This window comes from Nipponia nippon, unplaced genomic scaffold, assembly GCF_047370975.1.
Source record: "Nipponia nippon isolate SJK-2023a ecotype South Korea unplaced genomic scaffold, ASM4737097v1 scaffold_5, whole genome shotgun sequence".
Lineage (NCBI taxonomy): Eukaryota > Metazoa > Chordata > Aves > Pelecaniformes > Threskiornithidae > Nipponia > Nipponia nippon.
Window position 1 is genome coordinate 77,462,517 of NW_028262369.1, and position 19,774 is coordinate 77,482,290.

General features: G+C 41.8%; 1 protein-coding gene across 6 annotated transcripts in view; it reads right to left on the minus strand.

The window, feature by feature from the left end:
• The window catches only part of ITGA6 (integrin subunit alpha 6), a 51,012-nt gene extending 43,051 nt beyond the window's left edge, over nt 1–7,961 (minus strand). For 4 of the 6 annotated variants that reach the window (XM_087733321.1, XM_087733318.1, XM_087733316.1 and 1 more), the window contains exon 1: nt 3,168–3,418. In XM_087733321.1, coding sequence (XP_087589447.1) covers nt 3,168–3,328 — 161 coding nt within the window. In that variant the 5' untranslated portion in view covers nt 3,329–3,418. Of the gene's footprint in view, nt 1–3,167; nt 3,419–5,078; nt 5,098–7,942 lie in introns of those variants that run through there. The other 2 variants (XM_087733317.1, XM_087733319.1) reach the window with 2 other exon arrangements.
• Between the last annotated feature and the right edge of the window lie 11,813 nt (nt 7,962–19,774).

Consider the following 19,774-nt stretch of genomic DNA (forward strand, 5'->3'; position numbering starts at 1 on the left):
TTTCCAACTTTTCTCACCCAAAGATATTCACAAAGAAAAATGAAATCCTGTTACTAGTCCATAGCCTTATACTCAGTACCATTTACAACTAAAGTCAAAGCAGTTCTTGAACAGTCATCTACCTATGCTGTAGGGAGTTAAGTAATTCCTCATTAGCAAACATGGCATTAGTAGCTAACACTAACAAATGAAAAGATTGCTATTCAAAGCTAATAGGTAATCCGGAGTATCCTGTGACTAAGAAAAAAGGTGATCAAAAGCAAATACCGTGTTTAATTAAAGGCCATTTCAGCTGTACCTTTATTTCATAGAATCATAGAATAATTTAGGTTGGAAAAGACCTTTAAGATCATCAAGTCCAACCATAAACCTAACACTGCCAAGTTCACCACTAAACCATATGCCTAAGTGCCACATCTACACGTCTTTTAAATACCTCCAGGGATGGTGACTCAACCACTTCCCTGGGCAGCCTGTTCCAACGCTTGACAACCCTTGTCACACTTCCTAGACATTCTCCACCCTCATCTTTACAGAGGATTTTCATAATGTTTAACACTGACTTATCCGGTGTGAGGAAGAGGGAACCATTTAGCTTAAGAACCACTTAAGCGAGGCAAGAGAAAAATTATCCATCATTTAGTTTGTTTTATCAAGCCTTGCTCCAAGCCACAGACTAAAACAGCCCTTGAATAGAATTCATGTATTTCACCTTCTCTCATTTGCTTCTTTTTCCAAGGATTGACTGATCTTCCACATCTGTTACAAACCATTTCTAATTTTGTAAAATTGGAGGGGCAGGGGGTACTCGGGTTGGCAGGTTTTTTTGGAATGGTGGTCCCTGCCAGATGAGAACCCAAGTGTCACTTTTAATTAAGTTTCAATGATGAAATGGGGCTTGTGTATTTTTGGCAACTACTTCACAGTGCTCACAATCAAACGGTAACTGAGCTTTGAAGTTAGCATCCATTCGAGAAGAAGGGGTAAAATAAATACTTCTATCTGACGAAGGGATAGATGCACATAAAACCACTTTTGCAGCAGAGGTAAGACACAAACAAAAATGTAGTTGGGAATGCAGAGGTACTGCACCCCTGAGAACAAACTACTAAAATTCCTGCTGTTACCCATAACAGGCAGCATACAGGCATTAGAGATATTTATTTCTCAGTAGGAGACCTCAGTATGACCTCCATTCCCCTAACTTTCCACCTTTACTGCATATCCAGACTGCAGACACCTATCAAGCTTGTCAAGCTATTTAGAAACTGCATGTAGTTTCCGTGGAACAGAACACACAAATCGTTTGGTATTAGTTCAACGTTGCTCATTTTTAGCTGATATAAATATGCAGCCTAACACGGGAGGCTTCACTTCAAGTTTCCCCAGCAAAACTCCCATCGGTTTCATGAGACAGAACTTGCACAAAGCGAGCTAAACACACCTCTGCCCTGAGGAAAGATAGTTACAGTTTGGCACGTTTAATGTCTTGCTTCCTTACAGCCACACACCGCTATGCTTACAGACATAGAAACAATGCTTGAAGTGACTATAACACGCCTGTGTGATATAAAAGGTTTCATTCCAAGACACCCAGCAGCTACCCAGGGTAGCACTCAAATTCTTTATGCTGTAACTCATGAGTAGATTTGAAAAATGGCCAAGACATCTCATACTCAGAAGCGCGCATCACCATAAAACATGGTTTCTCTGGTCTGGTTTTGTCTCTATCAGAGACCCTTGCTTCTCATGAAAGCCTGGATTCAGAGAGCCATATCAAGGCAGATAACATCTGGTTCTGCTCTGTCCCCAGATCTGGACTGCCTGAGGAAGCACTTCCTATACATACAATACAGAACTTTCATGCTAATAATCTCTGAAGCACTTCAGCCAAATATTACAGACTAGCTTGAATACTGTGACCGCTCTTGTGTTTCTACTGGCTTCTCAGTAATTGGCTTTCTGTCTCTGCATATTCTGACGCACTCATTCTAGCAGTACTGACAGTACAATGGGAAACTAACAAGCTTCAGGCGCTGCCTTCTTAGTAGAACTAAAACGAGACCAATACAAGAGTAATCCTGTCAAGAATTAAGATAAAGGCCTCTGAAAAGGAGCTCACAGACCTGTGTTTCTCCAAGATGCCATGGGTCATTTTGCCTACTAGATGGAAGACGGAACACGGGTATTTGTGATTTACATTCCTTTACACGCTGCAATTTTTATGAAATCACACAGAACGCAAGCATGAGCAAAACGGCCCAGAGGACTTCTAAGTAAGTTTACCAGCTAAGTTTATGAAGGATATGATTTCTTTCCAGCTTCCTTCTCCCATTAACTCTATATGGATTACAGGCTTGTCTTCCCTTGATTAAAACTAAGTATTTGAGGAAAGGACATTTATTTAGTAACAATACCTCATACAAGACACACTCCATCCAGCACCACTGGATAGGGTGGGGTCAGGCACTGCTCAGATGCACTCAAGAGGCAAGGATTCTCAAGACGTACAAAAGAGCCTTACTTTGCTTCCTGAATTTCCCGAAGGAAGTTCCTAGCTTTCACCCGTATGCCACCAACACTGATTTATTTTTCCCGTCTTCCTTGTACCACCTCCCACCTGCACTCCCGGGCAGGTTCCGTCCCGAACAGCAGCCCCCGCCTTACCCGAGGCCGGGTAACCCCGGGAGAACAACCCCCAGAGCCTGGACAGGCACCCGCAGCCCCGGAGCACCGGCGGAGCAGTCGGCGCCGCCCCGGGCTCCAGCCTCCCGGCGCCCCGCTCCGCCCGGGCCCGGCGGGCACAGCGGCCGGGGGACCCGCGCAGGAGCCCGCTCTGGCGGCCGAGGCGGGAAGGTTTCCCCGCGGGGGCTGCCGCCCGCTTCCCCCTTTCTCCCCTCGCTCCCCGGCACGTCCCCGCCGCTCCGCCCGGGCGCACGCCGGCTCCGGGCGGCCTGCGGCGCCGCGGCACCCCCCGGGCCGCGGCAGGTGCCGCCCCGTCCCTCCGAGGGCCCCCCCCGGCCCGCTCCCCGCGGGGCGCCCCGCCGCCCGGCCCCGCTCCCCGCCGCCAGGTGGGGGCTGGCGGCCCCGGCCCGCCGCCAGGGGAAGCTTCCCGGCCGTGGAAGGGAGGAGGGTGCCCGCGGGGGGCCCGGGACGGGAGCACTTACAGCCGTCTCTCCTGCGGCTGCAGCTGGCGGTGCATGGCCAGGGAGAAGCCGAAGAGGCTGCCCGGCTCCCCGCGCCGGCTGATCACGTTGTCCGTGTCCAGGTTGAAGGCGCCGGCCAGCCCCGGCAGGAGGGGCAGGTAGAAGAGGAGCGCGGCCGCCATCTGCTCCTGCCGGCGCCGGGAACCTGCCGCCGAGCTGCCGAGCGCCGCCGCTCCCGCGCCGAGGCCGCCCGTTGTGCCCCGCCGGCTCCGCGCCGTCACGGAGCCCGCCCCGCCCCGCCCCGCCCGCCCTCCGCCGCCGCGGGCTGCCCGGCCCCCGAGCGCCCGCTCCCCGCCGAGGAGCCCCGCGCCCCCGCCGCGGGGGCAGGGCACGGCGCGGCACAAAATGTCCCCGGGGCCCGCAGGGGGACCCCGCCCCCGCCGTCTCTCTTCCCAACGGAGAATAAAGCCGTGCCGGGGGCGGGTCACGGCCGCAGGTGAGGGCCGGGCCGCAGCCCGCGGGCACCGGCGGCGGGAAGGGCAGAGACACGCACCCCCACCCCCCGGTAAGAAGGGATACGGGTCTGGGTGCGGCCCAGCGGCACGTCAGGGTAGCGACCGTGTGCTCACACCTTTCTGAAATGCTGTCAGGGTGATACGGAGCTACGGACAGCACGACCCCAGCACACAGGTGCTTCTCACGTTCCGTCTGTACTCCCCAAGCAACACATCCATGAGGAAAAGAGAGGGAAAAAAAAATCCGTGCATATGTATCTCTGTTTTCTGACATGAGGACAGAGACTCAAGACTACATACATGTTGTCTTTAAACCCCATTCCTCCAGCATCTCCTACCTCTGAACAGATCTAGAATTTCCTACCCCTGCCTGTGTTTGAAAACAATATGTGGGTTTGGATCCCAGATCATTTTATCTCATGCTTTCACCCGTAACTCCAAAAGGATATTTGCAAGCATACCTTCATGCACCTCATCCACCCAAAGAGAGAGAGAGAGAGAGAGAGAGAGAGGCTTCAGTCTGTTTGTAACAGAGTCTTGGTTTAGTGCTCCGGTTTAGGGAAAGTTTTAAAACCTGGGGAGTGCCAAGCGGCATGACGATACTTTGTTCTTCTTTTCTATCGATATCCAAGACGCAAAGAGAGAAGCTTCTCACACAAGAGATTCCAGAAAAAGTGAGAAAAGCGCAATCAAGACAGAGCACTCAAATATGTTGATACTCCAAATAACTCCTTCTGGAACAGTACTCTGCTCCCATGGAGTTAGTCCAGGCTGCTTTTTCCAGAGTAATTATTCTAGGATAACTCCATGTACAGACAAGTCTTTGGCTCAAGTCCAAAACACCCTTGCTCAAAAGAGAGGAGAAAACGCACCAGAAATGTGCATCTAATGTGGAAACAAAACATTTTGTTAAATTAGGCTCCCAGATGTTTATTGCTAATAGAGCCCTTCCCTGCTTGCTCTTCATGCCCAACTCATTCAAAGTCTTAATCCAGTGTTCAATCACTTCGCAGTCGCTGCCATGGCAGAAAACTGCACTGGCATAAACACCGCCCTATGGTTTCACTAAAGGACCACAAGAGGGAAGGGTCCCAAACTAATTACAAGAAAGTAGGCTTACTACAATCCATGTATTTCACAGTAATTAGTAAAGATTTGAAAGCAAGTCTTTTAAAATAGCATTGAGGTCTGTACCAAAGTCTCAGCAGTTTGCCCTTCGGGACCATTTAAACTGGCATGCTTATAATATTCTTACAGTAACTATAGTTACTTTTTAGGTAATGCTTGTACTCAATAACTTGGGTAAGGAGTCACAGAAATACTTTCATCCAGAGCCATCTGAATGATACTGGCATGTTAGCTTCATCTGATTTCTCCCTCTCCCTCCCTCCCCCAGCGCTGCCTGGGCACGTTGTACCTGTTTGTTGTTATCCACGGAGGCTGCTGAGGGGAGACAGAGTTTTCTCACCTCCAGATGCAGTAACAAGCATTCCAAGACATAGTTATATTAAAACCTGTCTCAAGTGACCACAGCAGGAACAACAAAAATAGACCGTATACAGGGTGGAGCAGAACTCCACACAAACAGCTTAGAGTTACCTTGGATGGTCTCTTATCTTTTTGTACTATTTTCATTTGCTCTAGATGACGAGAGAAAAAAAAGTTAAAAAAAAAAAAAAGTCAGTTTCCTTCCTTTGCTCTTCCTCCAAAACAAACACAGAGTGGGTTATCTATAACTAACACGTACTTCAGGAATTCCTCTTTTGTACCATCCCTGTATAAAGGAGGACCAAGATTAGGTATGATGACCCATTAAACATGAGCACTCTGTTATGCATAATAACGGGGTGATTCTAAGAAAGGCAATGGCCAGATCAAAGCTGCCTCTCTTTTTTTGTAACAAACGCTCTTCTATTGCTGAGTTTTCAAGCTGTCTGCTTATTAATGGTGTGTTGATACTTGGCCAAAGGGCTACAAGGTGTTCGCCTGCTGTGTCTACATATTGAGCAAGCCTTAGTGCCAGCAATACTTCCCTCCTCCATAGAACCATGTAGTTAATTACAAAGGAAAAAAAATAATTTCTGGAAAAGAGAAGAGGTGGGATGGAAAAGCTAGAGCTTGGCAAGCCATTTTAGGCTTTCCCTAGAAGGAAGGCAAGGCACAATGCTTTACATTTCTGAACTTTTATCATTTATATGAACAAAACATACTACGCACAAGTACACAACTTGTGGGTACTCAGCTGTGCAGCTCTAATGTAACACATCAAATGGTCCTGAAAAGGCAAAATATGTAAACTTCCCCTTCCCATTTAATTTAAAAACAGGGGCTTGATTTTATAACTGATGTAGTTCCAGATGAAAAAAAAATATACAGGCCAAAAAGGTTTGGTTCACTGTGCAAGTTCTAAAGCTATAGAGTTGTTTCAGTTTGGAAACGTAAACGTAGTTTTAAGTGTTAGTAGCCTGGATCAACCTTCTGGATGGTTTCTCCTGAATGCAATACACATACTATTTTTAGAAATGCATGTTCTCCAAATTATTTACGTTTATTGAACAGATGCATCTCAACAGCTACAATAAACAGTTGAATTTTTATGCAGCCAGGCTATCAGATTATTTTTGCTAGTATATTCTCTATGGCTGTTCTTGGTTCTCTGTTAACAATGACATTAGGACTAGCAAACAGCAGCACAGGAGAGAAAGGTGCTTGCAGTGGTAAGGAAGACAAACTGCTCAATACCACGTAAGCAAAATGCTTTGTTCTGAACAGTCTAGAAACCAGAGGATTAAAATAGTTATATTTACACACTTGGTATTCTGAATTATACAGAACTGACATTCATCGTATTTATATGATTTACAACTGAATGAAGAATGTCTCAATCTCTCTTTACTATCTTTTCAGAAAGATTCCTAAGATGCAGCTTTTTTACTTGTTGTTATATTTAAATCAGATTACATACAATTCCAGATGAAGATGCTGCTATGTTCTTATAGCTTTTCTTTTTCTCTTTGATGTCTAAAACAACTATAGACATCATTCTGCCGTTCTTTAGTGGCTTGCAAAATAAAAATATTTTACCCCTGTAGACAAATTGTTTAGAATTTGACATGATATTCCAGGTTTAAAGACTTTAAGTCTGAGTTTTTAACATTTAGTATCATGGCTTCAACTTAATGTTTCTATATAATACACAAAGTATTACACAAATAAAAATACGAGCTGAAAGAAATATTTCAGTCCAGACTCAGAATTTTGGCGAACACTGCGACCAGTGTTATACAGCAGTTCTTTAAGTCTTTTACATCAAGAGAATATTTTTCCACCCAAGTTGTTAGGTACATTCCTTAAGTAGTTTCAGAATGACCAGCCTGAGCTGTTTGGAGAGTAAACATCTTTGTAAACATACTTGGAGGCACTTCATGAGCGTAGCTAGGCAGAGATCAGAGAAATGCTGGTGACAAATGGCAACTAAACACCCATGGTTTGGATTGCCGTGGAAGGAATTAAGGATGTTCCTTCAAAATTACTGATAACTAAGGCATAAAACTGCAGTCATTTTGAACATCTGCGGTATTCTAATTCACTAGTTACAAACACCACTATGTAAGATTCCCCCCCAGTAAGGGCAGCCTAAGCTTAAACATCATTATACACATCACAGGCCCCTTTGCAGCCCCATTTTGTGGCTCTCTCAGCCAGACAGATATATCCCCAAATCTCTTACATCACCACAGGTGAAACTTGTAGCACTGACTGCGTCCCAGACCCATCTATAGCATGCATGCTTCTTGATCGACAACACTGTCCTGCAAGCGAAACATTGCTTGTCTTGTACCATTGTTCACCAGGGCAGAGACACATAACCCGATACCAGATACAAACTTCTGGGCAATTCTAGCCAACTCTCTCTCAATGCCTGCCTATATGTGCCTCTTCCAGCCAATTTGGGCCAAAGCAGCCAACCATTGCTCATAGGCTAGCAGAGGAGATTAAAAAAATAAGCAAGGTATTTCTTGGGTAAGTGCTGGCAGGGAGCAGGGGAGGAAGAGAGAAGGTTTACAAGTAAGATATTCATTGGATCTCCCTGGAGATTCTCCCCAGGAGATTAGGAAGCAAGATGAACCTTCACGGGACACATGTGAACTCCATCCAGAGCCAAAAATAATCATTGTTCAGGACAAAACGCTTTTGTTCTTCTAGCTCACACAGACTCTGACTAAAGAGTCTTTGGCCATCACCCAAAGCACAACTCCACACAACCCTGATAGCACTTACCTCCAGGAGCTGCACTGGGTGCTAGACACGCAGGACCATGGCCCTGGGACAGAGTCTGCAAAGCACAAGACCAGGAATTACAGTCACTTGAGGAATCTGGTCTCTAGGTCACTATCTACCTTATTGTAACAGCATGGCATAGCTGAGACCCCCCAGCTCCCCTTGCAGCAAATAGTGGAAGCAGCTGCTTGGTCATTACCACACTTGTTACACCTGCTCTCCCATCAGGTCCTGGATCAGACCCAGCTGTGAGGGCAGCCAGCTGGCTGTTTGGCTTCCATGGAGGAGGTAAAGCCCAGTCAGTTTGCACAGAGGTTTCCAGTGATTGACAAGAACCATGCAAAGAAATCTGACTTTTTTTTTTTAAATAGATTTAAGGTTTTTTGATAGTCACTGTCTATAACAATTTTACAATTTTGGTACTACAGCTACCTCATTCACGTGTACCAACCAAACCGTGTCTGCCACTGATTCAACAGGACCTGTGTTCAAGACATGTTTAAATATGGCTTTCAGATCACTGCAGACAAAGCCAGCAGAGGCAGCTTCTCTGGTTAAGGTCTAAAGCTAGCAGCCTCAGAAAGATGCTTTCTCTACTTTCTTTACTTTTTCTTTGCTAATAGAAGTCTTTTTTCTTTTTGAAATAAAAATAAATATAACAAATGTATTCACTTTTCTCTTTAGATTAACATCCTGATTTCTGAAGAACAAATTGGACAAGGTAGAACTCAGACCCACAGTCATCTTTTTTACTTCATCTGGATCACCATTTTAAAAAAATTTCTTTTCTGGACAATATATGGTTTTAATTAATTTTAGTATTTTAAATCAGTCCATAACGAACAAATCCAATCTTTTGTTATATTAAGTCTCACTTGCTAACGGGCTCACTAACAATGATGAAAATGTTAATTATGCAAAGGCTGTAAAAAAAAAAAGTCCTAAATAAAGTCTGTAAAGGCCCATTCTGCTCAGGATTTGAGTTACTGTCTGAATGAAAATCAGGTTGTTCTCTCTCCCTGCTTTGCCTGGATGGGAATAGCAGTTATGTGGAAGCTGAGGACACACTGTAGTTCTCATAAGCTCCCTGCTGAGCAATGCAACCTTTAGTTTCTGGTACTTTGTAAGTTATTACACAGAAACAAAGGATTCTTCTACCTTCATGCCAATCTACCTGTACTGCTATGTTACATGCAGAAACTATCAGATCCTTTCACTTTCTCATTTAGTTCAACAAATTAAGAAATTAAGAAAACCAACAAGTTAAGAAAATCTGTTATCCGAGGAAGAATTTTTAAAAATACCACTTCTTTATCCAACCACTAACCATTTACATCCACCAAAGGAAAGAAACTGCTTCTGTTTAATTATCAAACAACTACATTAAGCTTAACAGGAAGATTTTTTTTTTTTTTTAACTCCAGAATAAGACTGCTCACACATCAGTTAATCAGGAACAATTTCATGTTTAAACAAGCACTACAGAAGGATTCATACAAAAAAAAAATTAGTTCCTCTGCAATTCCAGTTTTATTCAATGAAAAGATTCATCGCATGATGCTGCCATGACCAGGCAGGCTTAGTCAGTGAATTGCAAATCTAATCAGTTTGGCAAAGGGTTTTATGGAAGCTGCTGTGTTGGCTTTGCTGACTTCAAATGATTTGTTCTTTCGTTCACTTGTTGCAAACAACTAAAATCTGGGGCAAGGAAGGAAAGGTCATTCAATAATTATGAAAGTGCAAATTTTTATGTTGTATTAGAAAGGTTTCAAATGCAGTTTTGAATTTTGTATTCATTGTGTATTGAGTTTTCTCACTATTTTTTCCCCATCTTTCTATACATCTAAATTTTAAGTGCCCTTCCTAGGAAAAGGCAAAATGACTTGTGCCTTGTAGGCAATCAAGATTTAAGGCACTGAGTTTTAAACAACTATTCCAATATCATCATAAATTGGTAAAAGATTTATGGCACAAACACATTTCCACATTTCTACGTACTGTAACTACTCTAATGTTTATTTCCAGATCATGATTTGCTTGGTCATTCTCTCTCTTTCTGAGAGTTCTAAAAATCAGGCATTCACATTTAAACAAGCCCAGTCTTATTTTATGTGATAAGAGGAACTATTCTAAAATACACATTATAACAGCTATGTGTATTTTCATCATAGAATACCAGGTTGGAAGGGACCTCAAGCATTTTCTTCAACTGCAATTAACAGTCCCTGTGTGGGTGTGCTGGGAGTTCTCTGCCTTGTTTATTTACGTGTCTCTCGCGCCAGCAGTCTCAAAGAGAACACCCCAAACCTATCCCAGCTCATTCCATCCATCTGGGAACACGAACAACTGAGGATGGTAAGATGATACAGTGAGGGAGAGGTGTTCTCAGCTTTCACTAGGACTGTACCTTTCCTAAATTTCTTGCACGGCATGCATATATTGCTTTTCTTTACTTGTGGGTGTGTGTTTTTAGTATACCAGACAAATAATATGTTTTCCAGCATACAAGCAAGTAAACTTCTGTGAATTTCTGATAACGTTGACTTTAGAAGAAGTTGAGTAATAGGAACTTATGCATGCATTTCAGTCAATCAGCATCTCCAAGATTCAAGGTCCACTTTTAAGTAATTCAGCAACCTAATTGGCAGTTAGATCAAGACATGATTATTTGCTTCTTGAGTACACTGACCCATTTTACTGTGGAACTGTTCTTAACATTAAACATTAATCAAATAAAATGCAGCTATTCTATAGTAATGGTGTGTTTTCCATGCAGGACATAAAGGATTATCTAAAAGCATTTTCATTCTTTCCCTGTGAGGTATAGCAATATTATAATCTCCATTTCCAAGTGGAAAAGATTGATAATCTACTTCAGGGCAAGAGAGTGCCCCAGTATCACAGAGGAAAGCTGCAGCAGAACGCACAGCCAGATCTGGTTTCTGCATTCTCCTTCCTCCTCTGCCTTATTATAAAAGCCCCATCTAAATCTGAAAATTCACAAGTTTGCTTCTGCACAGCTATCAGCTGCTGAGCTGGGATACCAGAACATACACACATTTGGTTGACAGTCCCCATCCTTTGAGTAACACACTGTGTTAGTAAAAAGCATGCTTATTATAGGTAAGCACTAATGTCCCTCATGACGCTTTCTGACTCCATCTCTGGGAATTTTTGCAGTACAGTGTGGGTTGCAGCTGTGCTTATCAGAGAGTAAGCGTTCAGTGTCAAAAAATTCCTTCTGTTCCACTTCATCACTTCATTTTCACTTAATATTTAAAGATTCCAGGAGTTCTCTGTGTTCTACTCCAGCCTTCAACATGCCAGTTTTCAAGCCCGTTACGGTCACCCCTGGAGCCAACTGACCGTTGTTGGGAGAAGGAACGGATTTGTCTGTATTTGTGGAAATACAACTACCAGATCCGCCAGGTGTGCAGCAGCTAGAAAAGAAATCTGAGCAGATGAGTGTTCTGCAGACAATAAACAACAATCAACAGATGTTACAAGCACTTGCTGACCAACTGCACATGGCAGGGCAATCACCATGCAGTGGGATCAGGTCACGGTACAAGCCTATGCCTGTCAGCAGTGACTGCAAGCCTTTCGGATCCTGTGTTCCTGAGGCTGCACGCCAAGTTTATTTCAGCCTCAGGATGCCAAAATGACAGCTGCTTTGAGAGGAAAGAATCAGGGTATCAATCTTATGGGGAAAGTTTGCATCACTCAACAATCTGTTTGGTGTCGGAAAAAGAAGCTATTACAGGAGGTAGTCAGTTTGCAGATATGCATAACCATTAACCATAGCCTCCATGAAGAAGCACAAGTATGGATAAAGCACAGGAATTAATATTTAAATCAATTAAGAAGGCTTCCCTAGATGTGTAGGTAACAGACTGGCCCTACCTAGAAGTCAAAACATTGTGGTGAAGTAGGAACATAAAAATACTCTATTATAGATAATAAAATTTGAAGTACCTTTGAAATAATGGTCCTATAGCATTATGTAGTCTTAATATCAAATTGTCACACTGCTTAGCAGCAGTTCTCCTTCTCGATAAATTTGTTGTACATGCTTAGTATGCTGGGTGCATAGCCTTATTCCAATTTTGTCTTCATTGTAACAGAAGACATATTTGTGATTTACTTCAATTTAAATAACAGCTTTTTGCTAAAGTTTATGATAGGGAATGCTGCGTAGTTTCAGTGTGTTCATTCCGTTATTTTGTAATTCTTGCCTCATGTACATAATCACAGGGTGATGTGCTACTTTCAACTACAGTGTCCTGCTCCCTATCTACATGTAGTGTGTTGCTATTTGAGGTACAAAGGAGAAAAGAAAGCGGCATGCCACAGTCCACTGGGAGAGTTATTTTAACACATGCTTGATTTGTAAAGTACCCAAGTTCTTTCATCTTTTGTGGATAACATCACACAATGTATTGAAATAACTTGGGTACCTAAAAACAGTCCAGCCATGGCAATATATATATACCTTTGCAGATGCTGTGGTGAGCCTGCATTCCAGTACCTCAAGCTAGGTCATGAAGGTATGTTAAGTATCTCCACCCTACCACAGACCTGCCCTCTGTGAATCCCTCAGAAGCCTTTCCTTGCTTTGCTGGCCAAAGGTACCTTTTCCTAAGGGCCATGGGAACACACTGTCAGCTGAATGCTGCTGGTGTGCCCCAGACGGTATGGGAGTGCACTCTGAAGAGAAACAGCAGCACTGACAAGGCTGCCACAGCTCTGGCCGAATTTCCCGACATTTTTCTTTATTCAACACTTCTTCATCCTTTCTGGAACATCTGAATAATCTTTATTCCTGCAGAATGTGTACACCTTGGCCTTGCATAGACCCACACTGTAATGCTCATAACAGGGCACTTGCAAGAGAAGTATTTTCAAACAATATAAAAGCCCAAAGTCCAAACATTGTGACTCAGAGCTCCAAAATGTAACGAGGTTGGGCTATGTCAGTGGCATTATGGAATAGTTGCTGGAGAGCTGTTTGCAATATCATCATAATAATTTAGTGATATAACATCGAGGTAATGGAGCGGAAACACCCGAAGACTGGAAGCATTATTTTGTCAGACCAGCATAAGCTAAGAGTTGTATCAGCAGGACATAAAACTGAATGTGAATACATTCAACAGAAATAAACATCTCTAGTAAGTCTCCATTGTAGAACAAGCGCAACATTCCTTTTAAAAGGCATTTTATTTCTTCCTAATCATTTGTAATAGCAACAGAAGAAGAATTTTTTGCAAGGACACTTGGGGGGGGGGGGGGGGGGGGGAGAAAAAAAGTTAAAAAAACCCTTAGTCTAACAAATAGCCTCCTGGACAAAATACTTTAAGATAACAACATCTGTAAATTTTTACTTTAAAGGCACCCTGAGTCAGGGGAAAAAATAAAAATAATCTAAGTATCAAGCCTCTTTATTGTTTTGGCATCACAAAACACAAGACTTTCAGTTCTCAGTACAAGGAATGTTTTACTCTGGTTAGCATGAGGTTAATACCTAGCCAGATCTTTCTTTCTTTTTTCATTATTATTATTAGTAAGTCAAGAGCAGCTTTTAGTGTCTTGCAAGACAAGTTTCAACAAAGCTGCAGTATGATTTTTTCTGTGATTAGTAAATCAAGACTAGAACATATGCCCACACACATCCTCCACAATCAATTCACAAGCGAGGGAAGATGTTAGCAATCTCTGTTGCACCATTCTTTATTTTTATCCCAAAGATCAAGATCCATTGAGAAAGAGGGGGCATGGCCTGTGAAGAAACTAAGAGAAGGTTTCTTGATTAACCCCAAAAAGAGAGAGACTGCATTACCTTTACCACAAATCACTCTCTGCAGGGATTTTCCCAGCATGGAGGTGTTCACGGAGTAGCCATAGCTGGGAAGGTCTCGTTAATAGCAACATAGCTTTATTGGCAACACAGCTCCAGAGATGCAATGGCAGGAGGCACTGTGATATTTTAGGGACTCACAGGTGGACTCTTGGCCTTCTCCAAATCTTGAAATCTGTGAAGTTCAAAGTTAAAGCTGTGATTTACTGAAGGGACAGGGCAAATATTCACTTTTCTTAGTAGACCAATACTGAGGAAAAGTCTCAATAGGACCCTGGCAGATTTTCAGCCACTGCAATTCCCCTCCTTCCCCAACAATTATAATTATAAAATTATAATTTTATGAAATAACAGGTATACTGACTCAGAAAAGAAGTTCAACTAGCTCAATACCCTGCCTAACAGTTGTCAGTAGGAGTCACCTGAAAGAGTGTGTAACAAAGTGCTCCTTCTCTTACTCTTACCTGCTGGTACCCCGCAGATTACAGGCTTTGTCTATGGGTTCATTCAGACTACCATATTTATTGACAATTTCTAATTTATAGAATTTATGCTTATAATTATATTATTGGCCTCTACAGCAACTACAGAAACAAGATATGTAATTAAATTGTGCACTGTGTGAAAAGGGACTTTCTGCTTCAAACTCCCCTGCCTAATAACTTCACTGTGTGCCCACTGTATTATATGATCATAAGTGAATGAACATTCCTTAGTCGTCTTATTCATGATTTTATAAACTTCTGTTATACCCCACTTCAATCATCTGTTTTCACACAGAAGACTCCTTGTCCGATTCATATCTCAAACAGAAATCATTATGTTTCTAAACACTTTGGGTATTCTTTGCACTTTTATCATTTCACTATATGCCTTTTGAGATAGAACTGTCAGAACACCACACAACATTCAAGATGCAGCAAAGACATGGACTTACAGCAGTAGCATAATTATGCACTCTGTTTCGTACGGTATTCCATTTGTAATTCCTAATTTTCTAATTCCCTTTTTGACTGCTGCTGAACACTGAGATGACAGCGAGCTTCCCACAGGAAGACCAAGATCCTGAATGGAACAAATTAATTGAGAGTCCATTTTTTAGTTCAAGCATATTGCTTTTTACAGTATGGACCTTAGTCTTGTTATTTTATTTCTCAGTCATTTATATAGCAAAACTTTTCTTTAGAGCCAGCATTAGTTTTGACCTGCAAATAATTTTATAGAGGCAGCAAACACTATCTCCCTAATACTCACATCCCTTCTTAGGTCTTTAAACACGGCAAACAGCATACACCCCTCTGATCTCTTTCTGTGAAAAATATGTATTCCTCTCATTTTCTTCAGGCAGCTCTTAATCTACAAAAGGATCTTCTCTTTATTGCATACCAGTTTAAGTTCTCAAGGGCTCAAAAGCAACTTGAAAAATCCAAGGAGGTTGTGACAACTGACTCATCTTTTTATCTACAGGCTCGTTGCCTGCTTGAAAGAATTCCAAGAGGCGTGATGTCCCTTTGCAAACTCCATTTTCCATGTATCCGCTAATACTGTTATCATTACAATTCCTACCATGTTCCTGGCTTAGAAGTCAGCTTAGTTTCTATAATTCTCCCAAGCACCCTATTTCAAACTGTTCTCAAATGTGCTCCCCTTTATTCCTCTGGTACCATGATGATAAACGACAGTTAAAACTCCATTTTGGGGGAGTTCAGCAATTTCATACATGTACTTCTTCAAATCTCAAGAACAGTAAATCCATATAAAACTCACAATTAAGAAAATAATGAATCAACTGATGATGCACTGAGCAAACAGGATGAACACACACACAGAGAATCTTTACTTCCATGCTCATCATTATGCACTTATGTGCTGTTGGAACATGTGTAATTGCCAAACCAGAGCCTAAAAACGGCAGGCTGCTATCTGTTCCTTATCCCCAGTCTTATCAAGTTGTGACCTCAGGAACTGAAGAAGCATCATGAACCCAGAAGTCACGTCTGCCCTTCAGAAGGTTACAAATATCTCCTCCTCCCCTCACCCCCCAAATTACCAGCCAAGCTGTAAGTCTCCCTAGTATAAATAATGCCAAATGCACGCACTCTTTTGAAGCAGGCTGCTGGTAGCAACTGCCTCATTGTTACAATTCAACTGGCAGCATCAAAATCCTCTTAGAAAGCAGGAATCCATGAAAATCTCCAATTTTCTCAGGCCCCTGCTCATCTTCCAGCAATGACATCAGTAAAAAGGAGCCATTTTTCAAGCAACACCAATTTTCTGATTCTCTATAGTTTTTCATAGCTCAGCTCTACTGTCTTCTCATCTCCTATTTCATGATGAGAACTTGGGCTACCCCTGTGCACTTACTTGTTTTTTTCTTATTCGCATAGTGCCTCAGAAGAAAAGCACTTCTAAAATATTGTATGAAAAGACGTGTCTCTTCCGTGTTAAAGAAGCTGCATGACTACAGTAAGCCAACACCTAAATATTTGTGTGCCTTGTCTCCACATGCCTTCATTAGAGAGACATAACCTCAGGTGTTATTTATATGAATGCACATTCATAGCTATAAAATTCTTGGCAGTTCCATATTACCATACTTATGAACTGTGCAGATGAGTGCAGACTCCTGGTTGAGCAATAACCTTCCAATGGATCAGCCTCTGTCACCACAATAGAAGGCAGTTCTCAGCACAGATTGTTAATCTCTACATAAGCAGACAGGGCTCTATGCTTTTTCTAAGACTAGGATGGCACTTAACCGTTGAAGTTCCACTGTGTTATGTAGTCAACGTACTTCTCGTTCTAACCCATAATATCCAACACAGCGTTTCATCATAATCCATAACATTCAGAAACTGCATTCAACAGAAAGAATCTGTACTTTAAGCAGCACAGTTCCACTTACTTGTAACTTACTGCTTTTCCACACACTGCATATTTGATGCTTTTAAACTTTATAGCACTCAAAAATACATTATGCAGAATGGAAGTTCATTGTTCAAAGGTATAAAAAATAACTTTATTTTAAAATCTGTAGCTCAGAAATGTAGTTTTTAACTGTAGAAAAACCAAATATTTTTCCACAAACTACTAGTGGAAATAAAAGTGGATCTAAACAGAGAGGATGCTTATACATTTCTAAGGAATAACAAGAAACAGGACAGAGGCAACAGAAAGTACCTTTTAAAGTTGGGTTTTTTTCACTAGTTGCTGCAAATAATTTAGTTTCCTGAAAGCTGTAGTTCTAGAACTTCTAAAAAAAATAAGATCTCTTTTCTTTAAAGGGAAAACACAACCACCCTGTTTTTCTAAAACCTGTTTCAAGATTTGCATTTGTCAAAATCAGAAAAGGCACATTTGGAAAGAAACAAACACTGGCAGTGACAGCACTACGGTTATAGGGTTTTGGATCAGCAGCTGTTTCCTTCCTCCTCCTCTCCCACCTCCCCCTTCCTTTTCCTCCTCTATAAAGCAGTAACTGGTGTGATTCCTGTTGTAAAACTTGATTTCTTGACTACTTTTGGGTTTTTTTTTTTACTCATTCATATTATTTAGCTTGAATAATGAGGGAACAGTTGGGAAGAGAAATGAACAATTTAGCGATATTTAAGCCCTACTCTTGAAGATGCACATATGCTAACTTTATTACATGAGTACTTCCAATAATTGTAAAGGAAGTAATTATTGGAATATAATTAGGCATATGAATAAATACATGGCAAGCAGAGGGCCTAGTCAGCTGCTAAATATAGGAATTTACTCACTTTCTTATTTAAAACGAACATGTTCAAAATGAGATCTGCAGAGCTCTCAAACAAGGCCTGCGGATGCCTGACAATGCCTGACTTCTGGACAACATAGTCCAAAATGTCCTTTTCAGAGAAATAGTTTGACACGCTGAATGATGTGGATGCAATCTCAACTCCTGCCCAGCGTCCATCATTTCTTTTGAGTGGTACACATATTAACACAGAAAACATACGGTTGCATCTCCCTTCCCTCCCCCTGCTCTTTCCCAAAACACAAGTATCTGGTGCGAAACCATGCAAAGCGGGTGCTCGGTGTTACCACATGTGGACACCCCAGCCAGCACAACACTGCCACTATGTTGTCACCTTTTGTGGTTCTTGTTGTGTAACTGCCACTCTGCAACTGTGGGACGCAGCCTGTGGCCAGGGTGGTGAGCAGGAAACCAGAAATTAGGGCTTTAAAGCCTTTTCAGTTGGGACTTTGGTTTATGCCACTTTCTTTCTTTTTCCCACCCACATATGTATATTTATCTTTTATTTTCTTAATATCCATCGTTACTCTTTAGACACAAGTGAGGCTCAGAATGACCTCCTCTGAACAGAGCAGAGCACTGGCCCTTTGATATTTGAACTATGCAGGCTCCTTCTCAGAGCAGAAGAGTGCAGGAACCATATACGCTTATCACCTAAGGATGAAAGAGGCCCCGGTTCTCCACTGCCCCGTTACACCTGCAGATACTTACGCCTCTGAAAATGTAGTGTAAAATTATATCAGAACGACTGTCATTCCAAACAGGCATTACAATGAAACCCCCCTCAAATGTTAACCTGTTAGTGATGGCACATTATTTTATGATTAAAACAGTTGCCTATAGTTATCCATTATGGAATGACTCCTTGGTCAGAACCAGTTCATCCTTCTATCTCTCTAATTTGACACTACTAACCTCTGTTGTCTGATTGATTTTGGATTTACAGGAGTACAACATTTTTGCATTTTTCTTTGTCAACTGATCTCTCTAGAATAGTGTCTGAATGATTGTCCTTTGGTTTCCACAACTTCATTTTAAAGTCACATCAATGCATTTGAAGAGCTTTTGAAAGTATCTGTCTTGCACTTGGAAGGCAAAGCTAGGAAGTCATACATTACGCAAAAAACTTCTACTGTGAAAAGTAAGTGATCTTGGTTTGTTGTTTCCTTATTTTTCTATCCTGAACACCCAGAAATACTGTGAACACCCCAAATGCCACTGTAAAATAAGAACCTTTTCAGAAATTACATCTCATCCTTGCTCTTAGTCTAAAGGGCATTGTTTCACCTGCGGCTAGAATGAGAGCTATAACAAATAAAACCTTTTTATAATTCTGCAAGGCAGAAATTAGAACAAAGTTTTCAAGTGTCGTGAAACTGAACTGCAAAGTATAAAGTGGCACGCTATTGTGATTGCTGTGAATTAGGGCTAAATATGATTTCAGCTTTTATATAAGCAACAGAAATAAGAAATTAGGTCCTTTGTTTCAACTTGAGAAGCATTCAATTGTAGTGAATTATTCCTTTTAGGTTATTTTTGAAGTGATACGTTGTCTTTTTCTAACATGCCCTAAAGCCTTATCCTGAAAGCCATTGCCTGTGATCAGCCTGCACATGAGCAACTCCTGCAATTTGTTAAGTTTGTGTTCATTTCTATTTTTGCCTTTTAGGATATAACTGTCCAAATGCAAGTCTCCCAGGAGTATTTTACAAGTTATTTCCGAAACAAAATGTTTAAAATTATATTAAGTTTTCCCTCACAGGTTAGGAAGTCAAAAACTGACCCTTAACCTGAAGCTTTCCATTTCTTTGATATAGCTTTCCAATGAAGGCATGATTTCTCCCCTGGAATCCATCCTCAAATCCATCATGAAAGGTCAACCTGTCACACCATTGCTTAACAAACCCTAACAACTTCTTAAAAATACAAATGTACTGAAATAATCAAAATGTTAATTCAAACTGATTTTAGCCTGTAGGGCTCATATCTATATATGACCACCATTATTTAGCAACAGTAACAATAAAAATTAGTCTAGTGTTAAGCTATGATAAAACTTCAGTCATAGCGGATAAACTTCAGTCTGCTACTCGCATATTTCAATGACAAACAGTGGCAGACATTTACCTACACAAGTATGTCCTTCCTGCCCACTGCAGGATTGTGCTGGGATGGCTAGCTTAGATCAAGAGCA